Raw genomic sequence first — 17,239 nt, 5'->3', positions numbered from 1 at the left:
GTGCAAGTTTCAATTAATTAGACAGTGCTTTTTCATATTTTTTCATTTAACCATTAAAACAGAGTCTAGAAAACTTCAAATGGGAAAAAAATGAGAAAAATGAAAACAGAAAAAATAGAATATTTAAACATAAAAAAAAAACTTTTTTTTTGTGGCCTATGGACAAAGACAACTATAAAAGCCCGTTTTCGCCATGAATAAAAAAAAATAGAAAAGGTAATTGCAACTTTTTATCTCACAATTCTGAATTTTTTCTCAGAATTGCCCGATACAAACTTGCAATTCTGACTTCTTTTCTTAGAATTGTGAGACTTCCAGATGTGATTTTATGCAAATATCTCACAATTCAGACTTATTTTCTCGCAATTGTGAGTTTACATCTCGCAATTCTTCCTGAGAATTTGGCATATAAACTCTGACTTTTTTTCCCTAGAGATAAACTCGCAATTGTGAGTTAAAAAGTCCATTCTAAGATATAAAGACGGATATGTTCTCAGAATTGCGAGTTTATATCTCACAATTTGGAGAAAAACAGTCTGAACTGCAAGTTTATGTCAGGCAATTCTGAGAAAAAAAAAAAAAAAAAAAAAAATCATAATTACGAGACGCAAACTCAATTCTGAGAAAAAATTGAGAATTGTGAGATAAAAAGTCACAATTACCTTTTTCATTCAGTGGCGAAAACAGGCTTCCATAGAAAATCATACAGGTTTGAAATAATATGACCGTGAGTAAAGGATGAAACAATTTCTTAACTCTTTAAACGAATAGTCAAAGTTGCTAGCCTCAAATCCTCAAATGAGCTCTCTACCGTATTTTAGACCATAATTACTGTGAACATGTCTGAGAGGACCATCTAATCTTCAGTATGTGTGTGTGTGAGAGGCTCGACTGTTGAGCAGACCCCAGGTTACTGTGCAGTGCCACGGCCAGGCGGACATTTCCTCGCTTCATTTAACTCCATTATGAAAGCGTGAATTGCTACAAATTTTTTGGGTTTTGACAGAACCCCCTCCGACTGCGGCCCCCGCCAGTCCTCACGCACACACACACACACACACACACACAGCACATCCACCAGCCCCTCTCATTCAATAGAGCGAGCCAATGCGTGAAAATGTTCCCAAAACAAATGTCTGTCACCCCTCCCCTCCGGCCTCGCCGTAGGAAAAGAAAGAGAGGGGAAGAGAGGAGGATTGGCCGCACTCCCCGATGCGAACCCCCACAGCCACGCCCACCCGTTCCAACTCCCATTTTCCTTTCCATCAGGTGCATTCTACCGTGATATTGTTTTTAAAAGAGATCTGCTGCTTCTGAAACCCCTTCGCACACACAAACATGAATAAATTACCAGCATGTTGTTTTCGTCCTCACAAACAAATTCTAGACTCGGAAAATTCCCTCATGACCACAATTTGATCAAAAGCCAAACGAAAACCCGAAGAGCCGTGGCCAGCGGCATGCTGGTAGTCAAACAGGTGGGTCAGAGAGCTGAATTAATGCGAGTCTGCCTCATTGAGGGGCTACAGGCTGCAGGATATTGTTGTGCTAAGTCAAAATAAAGCCTCTATTCATGAGCAGCAGTACATGCATATGAGAGAGCGTTTTGGCCTGGTCCTCTGGGTCCTGTGAGCGCCCCTCTCTCCCGCTTTCTTCAATGAGACAGATTCATTGATTTGCTCATTAGGGAGCGAGGACATAGTGTGGAGGGCTCTCTCTTTCTTCTCCTCTTCTGGCTCATTCAGAGCCGTTCGGCGTGGAGGTGTGACTGCCCTCTACCCTCCGCTGCACAATCTGAAAAAGCGAGGAGTGTGTGTGTGTGTGAGAGAGCGAGAGTGTGTCCCCATGAGACTTGTCCTGAGCGCGTTTTTCTGAGAATTTTGGAATCTGTGATTGCACCCCCCGTCCTGTGTCTCTACGTTGAGCGGGAAGGACCCGAAGGGAAGGAGAAAAATAGAAAGACGGCACCTTTTTGCTCCATGTCTCTGATTCAGAATCCAGCTAAAACTAGCTTTAGTTGTATTCTGGAACATGGCAGCTGGTCCAATCTGGTTTAGGTGGTTGAGCAGCTGGGCCAGCTGGTGGGGATCTGGCTGACCTTGGAACAGCAATAAACTAGCTACCATGTCGTAAAAATCAGTTTGACCACCTTAAACTGGCATCATCTCATTTTTCCAGTAGGGCAATCGATCAGGATGGTCTGGTAGTTCACCCAAATCCACACTAGCTTTTAGTCCAACAGGCTAGAAACCAACTCCAATAACTCAAATCAAAGCTTTATAAAAAATAAAAGCCAGCCACATATTTTCAAATAGAAAAAAACAGTTCATACAGTGCAAGGAAAACATGAATAAGCATAGGTATACATGTATATTATACATGTAGAATATTATAAAAGACAACAAAATTAAATAATAAAATGTTTTAAACATTAGTTGGAAAACATAAAAGTTTTGGGGGGGGGGGGGGAATGGAAAAAAAAGATTGTTAAAGCATAAAATAATCACAAATACATGATATATAGTTTAAAAGCCAAATAAAAAGTGACAATATTAAAATGACTGAATGCAAAAAATAAAATGAATTACACATTTCATTAATACATGACATAAAAAATGAAGGGTATGTTAACTTACACATTTTGTATACATTTTTGCAAAATTCAGGGTTCGTACAGATACTGTAAAAGAACTTTCAAGGACTTCAAGCACAACTTTTTGATTTTCAAGGACTTCACTCAGAAATAGAAGTGAAAAAGAACATAAAATTTACCATAAATAACCTTAAATTGACATTCCCAGAGTTCCCGGTGTTACTTTTTTTTTTTTTATTTGATGTTTTTAACTTGAAATAACAGTTTCTTCTTAGTTTTTTCTTTGTCAGTTTTGTACATTAGGGTTGTATGGTACATCTAATGTTGTAAAATTAATGTTTATTGCATTATTTCAGTTTCATGTGTGTTACCATGATGGTTTTAGTGTTTGTGTGAATGACACTGTGCACCTTCTATATATATTAATATATAAAAGCTGCTTGTGATGGGCTTTGGTTCATCGTGACTTTTTCCTATCACCACCTGTTTTTATACAAAACAGATTTCAGAAATTCAGTAGGTTGGTACATTAACATTATATCAGTTATGATGGTATTTAAAAGTAAATTTAAGTAAATTTAAAACTGCAAAACTTAAAACGTTAGTGCCATATGCACTCCGAAGTCCCGAACCGAATCAAATGATTCGCAATCCACGCTCCGAAGTTCCGATCTAAAGCAAAAGATTTGCAAATCTGCAAATTCAGATCAGGACTCAGATCAGTGCAGATCGCGAATCATTCGAATTGTATAGGAACTTTGCATATAGCGAATCATTTGATTTAGATCGGGACTTTAAAATGCATATCGCAAATCATTTGATTTGCATTATTCAATTCACAAAAAGATTCAAGAACCTGTTCTAAATTAATTTCATTTCATTTAATCTAAATGAAATTATTCCTGATACACACTCCGAAGTTACGATTTGAATCAAAGGATTTGCAATACGTGATTTGAAGTCCCGATCTAAGTCAAATGATTCACACTACACAATCCGATTGGAACGCTTTGAAACGGTGAATAATTTTGCGACGAATTGGTTTAACTGATTTGGAGTTTCGAAAAGCTGTTTCACCCATTACTATATGCTTTTTAAAATCATTACAAGCGATGTCGAAATTCAAAAATGAATGGCTCTTTTAATTTGATCTGGCTTTTGCTAGTTAATCGTTTGAAATGAATAATCAAAGTCAAGAGTTTGAATCAATTGGAGTGGTTCCGACATAAAGTACTCAATTAATTTGCTTCATCTGTTCCTCTTTTCGCGTCTTCAACCACATTTACACAACATTGTCAGCTTAACTACTGGCTTTGCTTGCTAATTTTGTGATATTAACTAAAATAAGCAAAAAAAGTGTGTTTTTTTAATTGCATTGTTTCAATATCTCTTCTTCAGGGAAATTGCTATTTTTAAGGGTTTTCCAGGCCTTACATTTCGAAAAAAATCAATTTCAACTACTTCAAGCACTTTAAGCACCTTGTACGAACCCTCGAAATGTGAAAACATTGAAATAAAAAAAAAAAAAACGACTACAATAATATTTCACAACATTACTGTTATTTTAGATTATTGCAGCCTTGACGGGCACATAAGACTTCTTTTAAAACACGAAAAAAAAAAAAATACCAACCCTATATTTTTCACCAGTAGTGTAAAACACAAATTTCCAGAAAATCTAAAACTTGACTAAAAAATACTGGCAAGACAATAAGAACGGTCCACTGAATTGCAAGTGTGATTGACAGAGGAACCGAAAGAACCAGCTGGGTGTTTTACAATGATGGCACCAGTGAGACTGCAGGGCCCAGGGCCTCCACTCAGGCCTGTAGTCTTTCTCTAAGCCTGCTGCTCTGTCTGAATGAGGCCCTTGTAATTACCTCAGAAATGCTACTCGTCCGTCAGCCCTTCTGGTGCCTGCTGAAGAGCTGTCAATCAAGCTCTCTCAAGAGCCCAGCAGGATAATGACAGCAAGCACAGCAATTTGGTTGTAAGAGGGGCTTTTTGCATGTCTCAAAGCAGCTAATCCAACTAAGTTTCTAAAAAGTTTTTTTCCCCCGGTTAATTTTCGCTCATGTCGAAAGAATGCAAGACCACAAACCAGGGACTAAACAAACCAGCATGACAAATGTTTAGGTTAACCCAAACTTATTTGTTGGACAATGTATGGAAGATCATGTCCTACTATGTGGTTACAACTGGAAAAAATGTCTATCTGAAACAACAGAAACCATTCTAAAGCTCTGTTCCAAAACCTAGTTGCCATGCCGTCTAAATAGGCAGAAAAAAAAAACAACTTCTTAGATGAAACCAAGTCACTGATTTGAAAACCAGACAAACTAGACTCTTGATAAAACACTGTGATATATAGGATACAACAATGGATGCTAAAAAAAACCTAAGTAGTGCACATATCCACAGCTAACCACACGTTGAGAGGGCTAAAATGGCCACTAACATCCTTATTCCACTTCCTTGTGGTTAATGTCTGGAAAAATGAGATGAAGAAAAGCCTTCACGGACTCAAAGGTAAACCTATTAGGACGACAAATGTATCCCTTTAACCGACCCTTGGGAAGCAAGTGTCTTGAATGTCAAGCTCTTGCAAAACAGAGGTGTTTTTGGTGTGAGGCAAGGAAACAGTAAAGCTTTGCCCTATTATATTGGAAAGGCCCCTTATGGAGAGGGGGAATACATTTTCTGCTCATAACAAAAGATGGGCTGAGGAGGAGATACATTCACCTCTTGGAGACGGGTTGCGCTAGGTGCTTTTCAGTTCTCTTAGAGATTCAAAAGCAGAGCTTAAAGGGAAAAGGACTAAAAGGAAAAGTGGCTAGAAATATTCAGAGGGCGTGTTCCGGTGGGGCCATTTACTGGACGTAGTTGTTTCGGCGCCACCTCTTATGCAAAATAAGAAAAAAAAGGGAAAGAGATGCTTGTTTCTTGATTGATGAGAAAGTGTGAAATGTGATCACAGTCAGAAATGTTTGTGTTGAAGGGGAACTTTCACTGTGGAACAAAATACGACAACCCCACGGCAAAACCCAAAAGAAAAAATACATGAAAGCAACCCGGCATGACTAGTACCGAAAATGTTTAAAATATCAAATTCATTGAGCGATAACTGCTCACAGCTACTCTGAGATTCCCATGAATTTAATCCACTGAATTTTAAAATTATCATGACTTTACTGCATTTATGAACATGACCACAGCAGCTTCTCACATCTAAGCAGCACAGAAGCAAGTAAACAGGAAATGGCCATGAAATAGGCCTAACTATCACAAACCACGTCATGCTGTATCATTCAGTGAGGGCAGAAGAAAACAATGGTCATCTGAAGTCCTGATTCATCCTTGTTCTCACAATCTACAGCAGCACTGCATGCCAACATAGAGAAATCTAAGGGGCTTTTCAGAGATTTACCACAGCACATAAAACAAAATCAAGATGAAGGGAAAAAGGGTTCACGGGTCAAGTGGCACACAAGAGCAAGAGGGCCGAGGGGAAAAAAGATGGATTTTTGAAGCGCTCATGTTTCTGCTGGAGTTGTACAGCTCATGAATACTGGCCTTGGTCTGTTTCAAATTGTAGCAAGCTGCATACAGAGGGAACATTTTACACACGAGAGATAAAATGGATAAAGCATGCATAAAACATCAATTACAAAGCTAATGCGTGTGCTTTACTCTTTACATGGATGCATTAGAGATTAAAAGGCTTTTTGTATTTGTTGGGAAGTGAGAAAGAGAAAGAAATTGCAGAGCCTTTTTTGAAACCAAAATAATATCGTAATTAGAATTTCTGAATCAAAATATCACAGGAATGCGCAACATATGTTTAAAATTGGTACATGCTTTACATTTTGCTCTGAACGCATACTAGCTTCATAGATTTCAGAAACCTTAGACATTAAAGGTGACCTACTGTGCCCTTTTTACAATATGTTGTATAAGTCTCAGGTGCCCCCAGAACGTGTCTATGAGTTTCAGCTCAAAATACCTTACAAATGATTAATTACATCATTTTGAAAATGCCTATTTTCAATAAAAGCAGAAATACCCTGTTTTCGTGCATGTCTCTTTAAATGCAAATGAGCTGCTGCTCCCCGCCCCCTTTTCCAGAATAGAGCTTTGTCTTTACAGCTCATACCTCAGATTCTCTGCCAAAAAACATCTATGCTAAAATGTGCTACTCTAAAAACACACAAGTTACAAAAACAGTCGGTTACGTCTGTGAAGGTAAACAGCTGGGAAAGAAATCATATATTACATCTGTGGCAGCAGCGTAATATACAGTAAATGAAAATCAATAAATCCACTGCTTTCCTGAGGTTGGGACTCATCTGTGCCGCTAATGGTAGAACTGTTAGCATGCTTTGCTTGAACTTTCGCCAGTGCATTAGAACTGGTACACCGTTGTCGCTTGCGAAAACAAAATGGCAGCACCGTGGGTGGAAACGTGCAGATTAAAGAGCAGTAATATTATAATAAGATCCCCCCCTTCCTACATCACAGGGTGAGCAAAATCTGAGTTGCTCATTTTGTTTCAGAGGAAGGCTTACTAAAACAAAGTTACTGGGTTGTCATTTCTTCACATTTTCTGGGTTGGTAGATGCACCGGAGACCCATTTACGAGCACTTTAATATGGAAAAAGTCAGATTTCATGATATGTCCCCTTTAAATAAAGAGGCTTAAAGGAGAAGTCCAATTCCAAAACAAAGATTCACATATAATTTCTCACCCCCCTTGTCATCCAAGATGTTCATGTCTTTCTTTCTTCAGTTGTAAAGAAATTATGCTTTTTGAGTAAAACATTTCTGCATTTTTCTCCATATAATGGACTGATATGGTGCCCCGATTTTGAACTTCTAAAATGCAGTTTAAATGCGGCTTCAAACAATCCCAAATGCGGCTGAAATGATCCCAGCCAAGGAAGAAGGGTCTTATCTAGGGAATCGGTTATTTTCATTGAAATAATACAATTTAAATACTGTTTAATCTCAAACGCTCGTCTTGCCTTTCTGTCCCTGAACTCGGTGTATTCTGACTCAAGTTAGTGTATGTCGAAAAACCCCAATCGTATTTTCTCCTTCAACTTCAAAAATCATTTCAAAATCATCCTACATCTCTGCAGAAGTACCGACCCAGACTTTGCAAGGTGAACATGCAAAGAAGAGTTTTTTGACATACCCTAACTGTCATGAATCGGAACAAAAACAGTCCAGGCAGAGTAAGACAAGACGAGCGTTTGGCATTAAAAAGTATATAAATTGTATTATTTTTTTATTAAAATAACTGATCGTTACTCTAGATAACACAATTATTATAAGATAAATTATTTTGTAAATTGTTGCTCTGGAAGTGAAGTTCTCCTTTAAATGGCCTCATACTAACTCTTCTTTCAGCTCTTCAGGAAACCTAAAGCTTGTCCCCAAGGTGTAACGTCTCCTAAACCAAGCGTGCTGCAGATCAAAACGGCCAAACGCCCCTCATGATAAAGCTGCTGCTGATAGCAGCCCTTTAACTTGTCAGGTCAGGTCTCTGAACCGGCTATCAGCACCAGGCCTGGAAACTGTCAAATACCATCACAGATGAATGGCCTGTGGGCTTCACATTGACAGAAGTGCATTCCTACAGCAGGATGGAGATTCTAGCGCTACCGACATGCATGCAATGCCAGTTAATTTCATTAAAGAGCGGTCATTCAATCTCCTTAAAAAGGACATTAATGGTTAATGCAATAACAGGTGAACTTTCCATGAGTTTGAGGAGACATGACAGTGAATAAATGACACGAAATTTATTTTATTAGGGCTGCCCCCTAATAGTCGACTAACCATTAGTCGACAAGAAGAGGCTTGGTCGATCAAAATTTTATTAGTCGCTTCATCACAGAAAAAAAAAAAGTCAACAGAAAGTGGCGAAGTTACGCAGTCCATGATGGACAGATCTTAACGGCTGGTCTATGTGGCAATACAGTACATCAGGCAGGACATCCAAACGCTCACCTATCATTCACCGACCTCAAATATGGCTTTTCATCTGAAAGATGTATAAAGCTCAATCTAATGTTAACATTGAAAAATGTGCACTATTCAAGTGTCTGTGCAGAGTGTGGAAGCTGAATAGTAGCTCACTGCATGACAGCAGTGTTGCCAAGTCTGAGGTTTTCCCGCAGAATTGGGCTACTTTAACACTGTTGCCACGGGTTAATGCTAATTACCCCGTAATGCTAATTTTACCAGGGTAATCCTGCCCAAAACACGTATTTTACCCCCTGGAATGCGATTTTTACCGGGGGACCGCCCTCGAAACATGATTGAGCTACTTGGGCTACTTTTGCGTAGCAATTAGGCGTGTTTTGCTGTGAAAACCTGGCAACCCTGAGATGGAGGCATCAATGCGGTCACTTGCCCTTAAAATACTCTTTAATTTTTTGGTCATACAGATAAAAGTAATGCATCTTTCGAATCTGTAAAAACTGTATTTGTGTGCACTTACAATATCAATGAATTGCGCTTTTGTAAAATAATGAAAGCAAACAGGAATGCGCTTTCTGCCGCTCTGTGAACTTGAGCGCAAAACTTCGAAACTCTGTGCATACTTTCCTTACAGACATGAAAAATATATCTATAGAGAGTGAAATGTCTACTTTTAAATCAATCAATTCAAATAGAAAACAAATATTCTCAGATTATGTCATCCGTATGAGAATGCATATAGGTGTATCACTACTGCAGAGTCAGTGTTGCTGACTTTTAATTTCTCAAGCCCATAAACAAACAATAGTTAATCAACAAATTATAAAATGTTAATGTGGTCACTTTGCTGTTTGTCCTTTTGCATGCACTTGAGCGCTTATTAGGCTATGTAGGCAATTAAAGGCTCATTCTTATGATTTATGTGGTTTATTAAAAAACGTGTGACTAATAGTCGACTAATGCTTAAAATGAACGACTACTAGTCGACCAGAAAAATCTTTAGTCAAGGACAGCCTTACATTTTATAGTGCATGCACTGACTTTCTTACCTCAATAATGTAAAGCACAATGTTCTTGTAGAAGCAATACAGGATACACTTGGCAACCCGGTTGTAATTCCAAGCACCGTGAACCAACAGAAGATTCTTCAAGTACTTGAACTGTGAGAAAGAAGGGAGGACAGAGATAAGTTCATTAAGGCCTATCGTTTACACAAGACCTACAGTTCCCCAGCCAACAAAGAAAGCGGTTTTGGATTTGAAAATAAAGACACAATCTTATCCATGCTGGGCACAATCTTATCCATGCTGGGCAACAGGAAGCCTGGAGTTGCAGGGACAAGACAAACACTGTCTCACCCATATTCCTGAGAATTTTAGCTACAATCTGTCTTATTTTGCTCAAAAGCAGAGGAAGCGAAAAAAACTTTTTGCAGCTGTACAAAGAAAATAAAGTCATTTTTGGATTAGTAAATTAAGTTGCAGCTGTACAAAGAAAATAAAGTCATTTTTGGATTAGTAAATTAAGTTTTGCTTTTAATACCTGCCTTATATTATAAAGTTCATCAGGTTTATCATCTGGATCCAAAGATTTAGTATAAACCTGATTGTCATGGAAAAAACAACATCCAAATGGTACTTGATCTACTCAGAAAAGAACCCAACACCCAAACTGTAGATATAAACTGCTTAAATCATCTGGATCCTGTCAGGTTTACTGAATATAAAGTTCTGTTTGTGTTGCTGTCACTGTGTGTTTAACTTTAATCACATCGGACAGATGTCTTTTTTCAAACAATCGATGAGTAGTTCACTCCAATTTATTATGTTGCTTCATACACGTGTATATTGCAAAAGATTGAGTAGATAAATATATTTACTAAACATTTTCACCACATTTTCTGCTGCTTTCAGCACACTACATGCCAAAGATAGGCAGATAAAGTGAATACTGAGTGATTTCATATGCACAGTACGCTGATAATTCATAAAATTGTGTTTTCCTCTGCCTTAGACATCAAAATGTAAACAGAGAAGTGCTTTGCTCACTAAATAAGCCCCAAAATGCTGATGAAGGTGTTTATTCAGAATAAAAATGAGGATAGCCATGATAAATCTATATGGATTGTTTTCTTTAAACAGTTTATGAAATTAAACTAATGAAAAAGCACAACTGACATGACCTTGCATGTTATTGGTTACAAAGCATAACAGATACAAGTTTGTTTGTTTCACTGTAACCCATTTACATGCCTGCTGAAATAAATACAATATGCGAACAGCCGAACTTGTACAGGTGCTCACGATGAGTAGCTTACAGTGACCCTCCATGACAGTGTAAACAAGTAATATGTGCTATATGTAAACATGATCAAAGGACGATCTTGGGAGCCATGTTTTATTTCCCAAAGAGCATCCTGAATGTGACAGTGTTATAAACACCATTCCTCTAAAACAAACAGCGGCTCACTTCTAGGAAGGCAGAAACAGCAGGGAGGGATGTAAGGGGTACGGAGGGCCTTTGAGGGGCTCAGGGGCTGTTTGACCTCTGGATGTGAGGAGAGCGAGTTGATGACAGACAGACTACAGTGGAGTCTGGATGTGGAGCCCCCGTCCTAAAATCTGCTGATCTGTGGAGGACCCAGTGTGAGGCTGAAGCACAGCAGCATTCCAGCACACTGATTTATCCCTTCACATAAACAATTTAATCACATCTTCAAAACAGGCCCCAAACAAAACTAAAGAGCCTGGGTTTAACACGAAGTAGCACAGCACTTCTGTGAGAGTGCTGTGCTTTTGTGAGATTAGCTTTAAGTCAATTTCACACTTGGGCAGCACATGGGTTAGATATATATAGACAAACAAAAGACACTATATACCATAAGATCTGCTACCAACTGTAAATATAACTTACCATTATTTAATATTATATGAGTGTGCTTTAACCCTGTCAAGCCTGATATATAAAGTAACAGTCAGAAAAAAATAAATAAAAAGAATATATATATATATATATATAATATAATATATTAAATGGAACGGTTTCTTGATAATTTAGACAAAACATAAAAGAAAAAGTTTTGCTGGGTATCATATTTTATACATCAAGCTTTTATGGACAATATGGAGCTCATACTCAAGGAAGGAAAAAAATTTTTTAATAAAGTTTATTTCAAAGGCCCAAACTGAGCAAAAATTATCAATTTAGTTAATATGTCTAGGGTCAAAAAATATTATATTTTGACAGCTCGTAAGGCCTTCATGACAGAATATTAGACTACTTACATAAAATGCATATAAACATTACTCTATAGCTCCCAAATAAGTCTTAATAATGTGATATTTAATTATTTTTAGAAAGAAATTAATACTTTTATTTAGCTTGGATATGTTAAATTAATAAAACCTGATAGACTTGATTATAATATATTACAATATCGCTGTCGTTTCCGTATTTTTGATCAAATAATGCAGCCTTGATGAGCATAAGAGATTATATAAAAAAAAAAAAAAAAAAAAAAAAAAAAAAAAAAAAAAAAAAAAAAACTTTATTAAACATATTTAATATTATATATACACTGCCATTCAAAAGTTTGGGATCAGTAAGATTTGTAATGTTTTTAAAGATGGTTTAATCAAGATTGCATTAATTTGGTTTAAAAAAAAAAAAAAAAAACGGTTTTAAATAATGTTTTTATATTTTTTAATATAATTTATTCCTGTGATGCAAAGCTGAATTTTTAGCATCATTACCTCAGTCCTCAGTGTCACATGATCTTTCAGAAATCACTAGATGCTGATTTGTATTATCAATGTTTGAAACAGTTGTGCTGCTTAATATATATATTTTTAACTTGTGATCCTTTTTTTAGCATATATTCGAAATAGAAATCTATTACTTTTCACCAATTTAACATCCTTGCTGAATTAAAGTGGTAATTTCATTCAAAAAAGAATGAATAAAAATGTACTGATCCCAAATTTTTAAACAGTAGTTTATATTATAATAAAATAGTTCTATTTTAAATAAATGCTGTTCTTTTGAACTTTTTATTCATTAAAGAATCCTAAAAAAAGTATCTCAGGTTCCAAAAAATATTAAGCAGCACAACTGTTTTTAACACTGATAATAAATCAGCATATTAGAATGATTTCTGAAGGATCATGTGACACTTAAGACTGGAGTAATGATGCTGAAAATTCAGCTTTGCATCACAGGAATAAATTATAAATTAATATATATTAAACAAAAGAAAACAGTTATTTTACAATGTAACATTATTTTACAATATTACATTTTTTCTGTGTTTTTGATCAAATAATTGCAGCCTTGATGAGCATAAGAAACTTATTTTAAAAAACATTAATCTTACTCATCCCAAACTTCTGAACGGGAGTGTGCGTATATACAACAGTCAACATTTGTAGTGAATCAAAAAAAGTTCAAAGTTGTCCTAAGACAAGAACGTTGTTTTGATCCACTTCATGTTGACGACTGTATATAGTGCCTAGTAATTGACTAAATCTTCATCTACTTTAACAGCTAATGAGAAAGCAGCATTTTGCAAAGCCTTATAGTGCAAAACAACATGACACTGGTTCAGGATGATGAATGCATACTAGCTGACGGTCCTGCACATTGAAGTTCGCCGTCTGATCCAGCACATATCATACGAGCCATTTTGCTGGAAGGCAGTTCAGGCGACTTTCTATGAGCCTGCCCGCATTCCCTACCACCTCCACCTACAATACGATGAGGGCACTTAAGAAAAGACAAGATGCTTTCTTGGGTAATCCGATGCATGAGGCCAGTGAACAGACGACTCGGGGCAGTATAAAAAAACAAGTGTGAGGAGGCATGTTTCCACGAACTGCACAAAACATGAAATGAAACTCGGGACAGAGATGGAGAGCGATGTTGACAGCGATCGGCGACACTCGAGCTCTTCTTTTGTTAAACGCACAATGAAGATTATGCTGTATCAAAATCAGGGAATTACAAAACATCTTTTTAATTAAGTTTACATAAGAGAGACAGGTCCCGTTTCACCGTCAACAGGGGTTTGAGTAAGCGAACACTCCAGCTATGTAAACTGACCCGACCGACCCGTTTTGCCATCTCAGACTGCAGAATCTATGAGCCACGGGTTTTAACCCTTCACCCTAGATATATAATCTAGAACCAGATTTATTTTCTGAGTCACTCTGTAGTGACACAAGACAAAAGTGTTAGTTTACACTCTGAACTGATATGTGCTTCAGGTTTAGAAGGTATACTTTTACAATAAAGTATATTTTATTATTACATTAAGTTTCATTACATCAGAATCATTAGCAAATTCAGTTGAGCACACTTTTTCTTTCTTTCTTGCAGGCATGTGTAATCTGATCGTTTCTCACCTGTGCAATAGAGTAGTCTGAAGAGTTGGCAGCCTGCAGTCCTTCATTCCCAGAGATGCCAACACCCACATGGGCTGTCTGGATCATGCCCACATCGTTGGCTCCATCACCAATGGCCAGTGTGATCACTTTCACCTGTTTTTTCACCATCTCAACCACCTCAGACTTCTGCAGAGGTGAAACCCTGAAAAATAAATACAATATAATTAAATAAACAAAACATACAAGTTTTAACATTTCTCCATGGTTGAAACTGACATTTTATTTCTTTCCACAAGGAAAGAGATTAAAGATTTACAACATAATTGTGGATTTGCAGTGGCACCGTTACAGAGGGATCTGAGGCTATTTTTCTTGTTGCCAATTATTAGTGTTGACAACCATTTGATTTCTTGGCCGTCTGTTGTGACCTCAACAGCTGTGGTCACGTCTCAACTTCATATGATGAATTTGTCTCTTCAAAATGAGAGGTTAAAAGACTACTTTAAACTGACACACTGAAAATCTCTGCGCAAACAGTAGTAAATTAAAATTACTGGCACCTGTAAATTTAGAAAATTTCCCATCATTGTGTCTTTCCAAAGGGAAAAAACCAAACAAAAAAAACAACTAAATTTATATCCTTTATAACCAAATAAGTCATATCTAACTTAAACTGTTAAACATTTTTGGGACCTGTGATTCTTTCCTGGAGTTTTTGATGAATAAAATGTTAAAAAGAAACACATTTATTCCAAATAGAAATGGTTTGTAAAAATATAAGTCTTTGCTATCACTTTTTATCAATTTAAAACATCCCTGCTGAATAAAAGTATTAATTTCTTTAAAAAAAAGAGAATAAATGAATTAAAATTTACTGAACACAAACGTTGGTTTATATTGTTACAAAAGATTTCTATTTTACCTAATTGCTGTTCTTTTTCACTTTTTATTTATTAAAAATGTATCACAGGTTTCAGAAACATATTAAGCAGCACAACTGTTTTCAACAATGATAATAAATCAGCATATTAGAATGATTTCTGAAGGATCTTGTGACACTGAAGACTTGAGTAATGATGCAAAAAAAAAAAAATCAGCTTTGCATCACAGGAATAAATAACATTTTAAAAAATATTTTCACAGTATCGAATGAACACAGCCTTGATGAACATAAGAAACTTCTTAAAAAAAAAAAAAAACATTCTTGGAAATGTCAATTTTTTTTTTTTTTTTACCCTAGCGTCTTTACAGAAATATTACAGTTGAAAAACACTTTAGGTTACAATTTCTTTATATTTTAAAATGAAACAATACGTTATCTGAACAATTCACACCTTCTTGAGCCATTATTGTGGCAATATTTATTTTTCAATTATATAGAATTCCAAGCACCACAAAACCACTCATCCCCATAGCCATGTACAGAGGTAAAAAGTGCTTTATTTTGAGGTCAAAAACAGGGTTTTCTACAATTTAAAATACAATAATGCATTCATGACTATCAAATATATTACGTAAATGACATAAAAACCATAAATGCCAAATAAATATTACAAAACATAATATAAGTTGTGGTCCCCTGGAGTTGTCACTGGTGTTACTGTTTAACAAAAAATCGTTTATTTTGAAATAAAAATCACACTGATGATTACTTGACTTCCACCTTCCTATTTTCTAAAGATCTATGAAAAAAGGCCCATGATAAGTCCATTGTCTCTTTTCAGTTATCAAAAATTTTCTCATTTATCTCATGATTTCACATGAAGCTTTAAGTTTAAGACACTTGTATGACCTACTTTATTGTTACGGAATTGTAATTATATAAAAAAAAATTGATTAGAAAATGTATTAAACTACTTAATTTAGTGAGTATACCATGACTGACAACATGTGGTTTGATACCTTGCAGCAGCCATTTTGTAAAATGCATTTTTCATGAAAATTGTCACTGGTGTTACCTACAGTGAAGATCAGTATATCAGGTCTTATGTATGTCACTGGTGGTTCATTGTGTCACTGGTGTTACTTAGATTTTTTTTTGTTGCATTAAATAAATAAAACAATCTCCTTATTTCTTGCAATTTCATTATATCTCTTTTTAAAAAACAAACAAAACAAACCAAAAATCATAAAAATATTGTCAATTTCATATAAAGAAGGTAACTGAAAAATGGTCATAAAAGATAATCTAATAACGTGGTCTAAATTTAAACGTTAGAAAAAGAAATAAATTGTAAGACATCTTGCCATACTAAAGTGGACATTTCATGAAATATATAAAATATAGATATAAAATATATAAAATCACATCGATTCAGACTGACTAAACTATTTATTTTTGACCAATCTGTATTTTGAAGAAACCAGGAAACTTGAAAAACGTCTATTTTTTTCAATGTTTTTCATAAACGTGGGAAACCTATAATATTTATAAACAGGCTAACCCACAAATTTTAGATGCCCAAACTGGGCAAATCTGTGTTCCTGATGACGCCCAACCTGAGCCCGGGATCCCTGACCTTAAATAACAAAAAAAAAAAAAAAAATAAAAAAAAAAAAAAACACACACACACACAAAAAGCTCACAGCACATTACAGTACTGCATCATCTGTGTCAGCAAATGAAATTAAGGTCTCGCTTTCGGCTAGAAAAGCTCCTGCGGGGCTTCACCCCGGCTTAATGTTCACAGGTCATCCTGCAAGCAATGAACGCAGAGTGATGTAAGGCTCTCCAGTGAACCGGAGATTGCTGCCGGTATAGCAGGAGACCTCTAGAGTCAGTTTAACATTTACTCATCTGCAGGCACAAATCTGTTCTCCTCAGGACACCGTGTGGCTGTTCGTACGTGTGTGTGTGTGGTGAGCGAAAGCAGATCGGATAGATTACATCAAGCATTGCATAATGGCTGTGGCACCTGCGGTGTGCGTTGTTTCTGGAAATTGACACTGATTTTTGGCAGTTCCTTGTCACGCTCAATTGGTTCCTCATATGTTTCTTTCGCTGCGCAGCATTTTTTGGAATGGCTCATTCAAGTCTGTTAACACACAGTTTAGCTTTGTGTACATCTTGACAGACATTCTGACTACAATCTACTATTATAAAAAATAACACTCATTAGTAAATTGCTGCTTTGAGAGCTAGTATAATTATGTTTATTGGGAAGGTTGTGACCTAAAGGGAAGGCAATTTGTTCCTTAAACAGCACAGCGGCCTTTCCCTATAATTGTCTGCCAGTCACTCAATGTTTTTGTAAGTGCAGAAAAATGTCCAGTGATGGCG

At 36.3% G+C, this 17,239-nt stretch overlaps 1 protein-coding gene across 3 annotated transcripts in view; it reads right to left on the bottom strand.

The window, feature by feature from the left end:
• The window catches only part of atp8a1 (ATPase phospholipid transporting 8A1), a 177,402-nt gene that overhangs the window by 40,644 nt on the left and 119,519 nt on the right, over positions 1 to 17,239 (bottom strand). For all 3 annotated transcript variants that reach the window (XM_051127177.1, XM_051127178.1, XM_051127176.1), the window contains 2 exons: positions 13,978 to 14,161; positions 9,628 to 9,738 (listed from right to left, as the gene is read on the bottom strand). In XM_051127177.1, the coding sequence (XP_050983134.1) occupies positions 9,628 to 9,738; positions 13,978 to 14,161 (295 nt within the window). The remainder of the gene's footprint in view (positions 1 to 9,627; positions 9,739 to 13,977; positions 14,162 to 17,239) is intronic.

Source organism: Labeo rohita, chromosome 14, assembly GCF_022985175.1.
Source record: "Labeo rohita strain BAU-BD-2019 chromosome 14, IGBB_LRoh.1.0, whole genome shotgun sequence".
NCBI lineage: Eukaryota > Metazoa > Chordata > Actinopteri > Cypriniformes > Cyprinidae > Labeo > Labeo rohita.
This window is presented reverse-complemented; position numbering and strand designations above follow the sequence as displayed.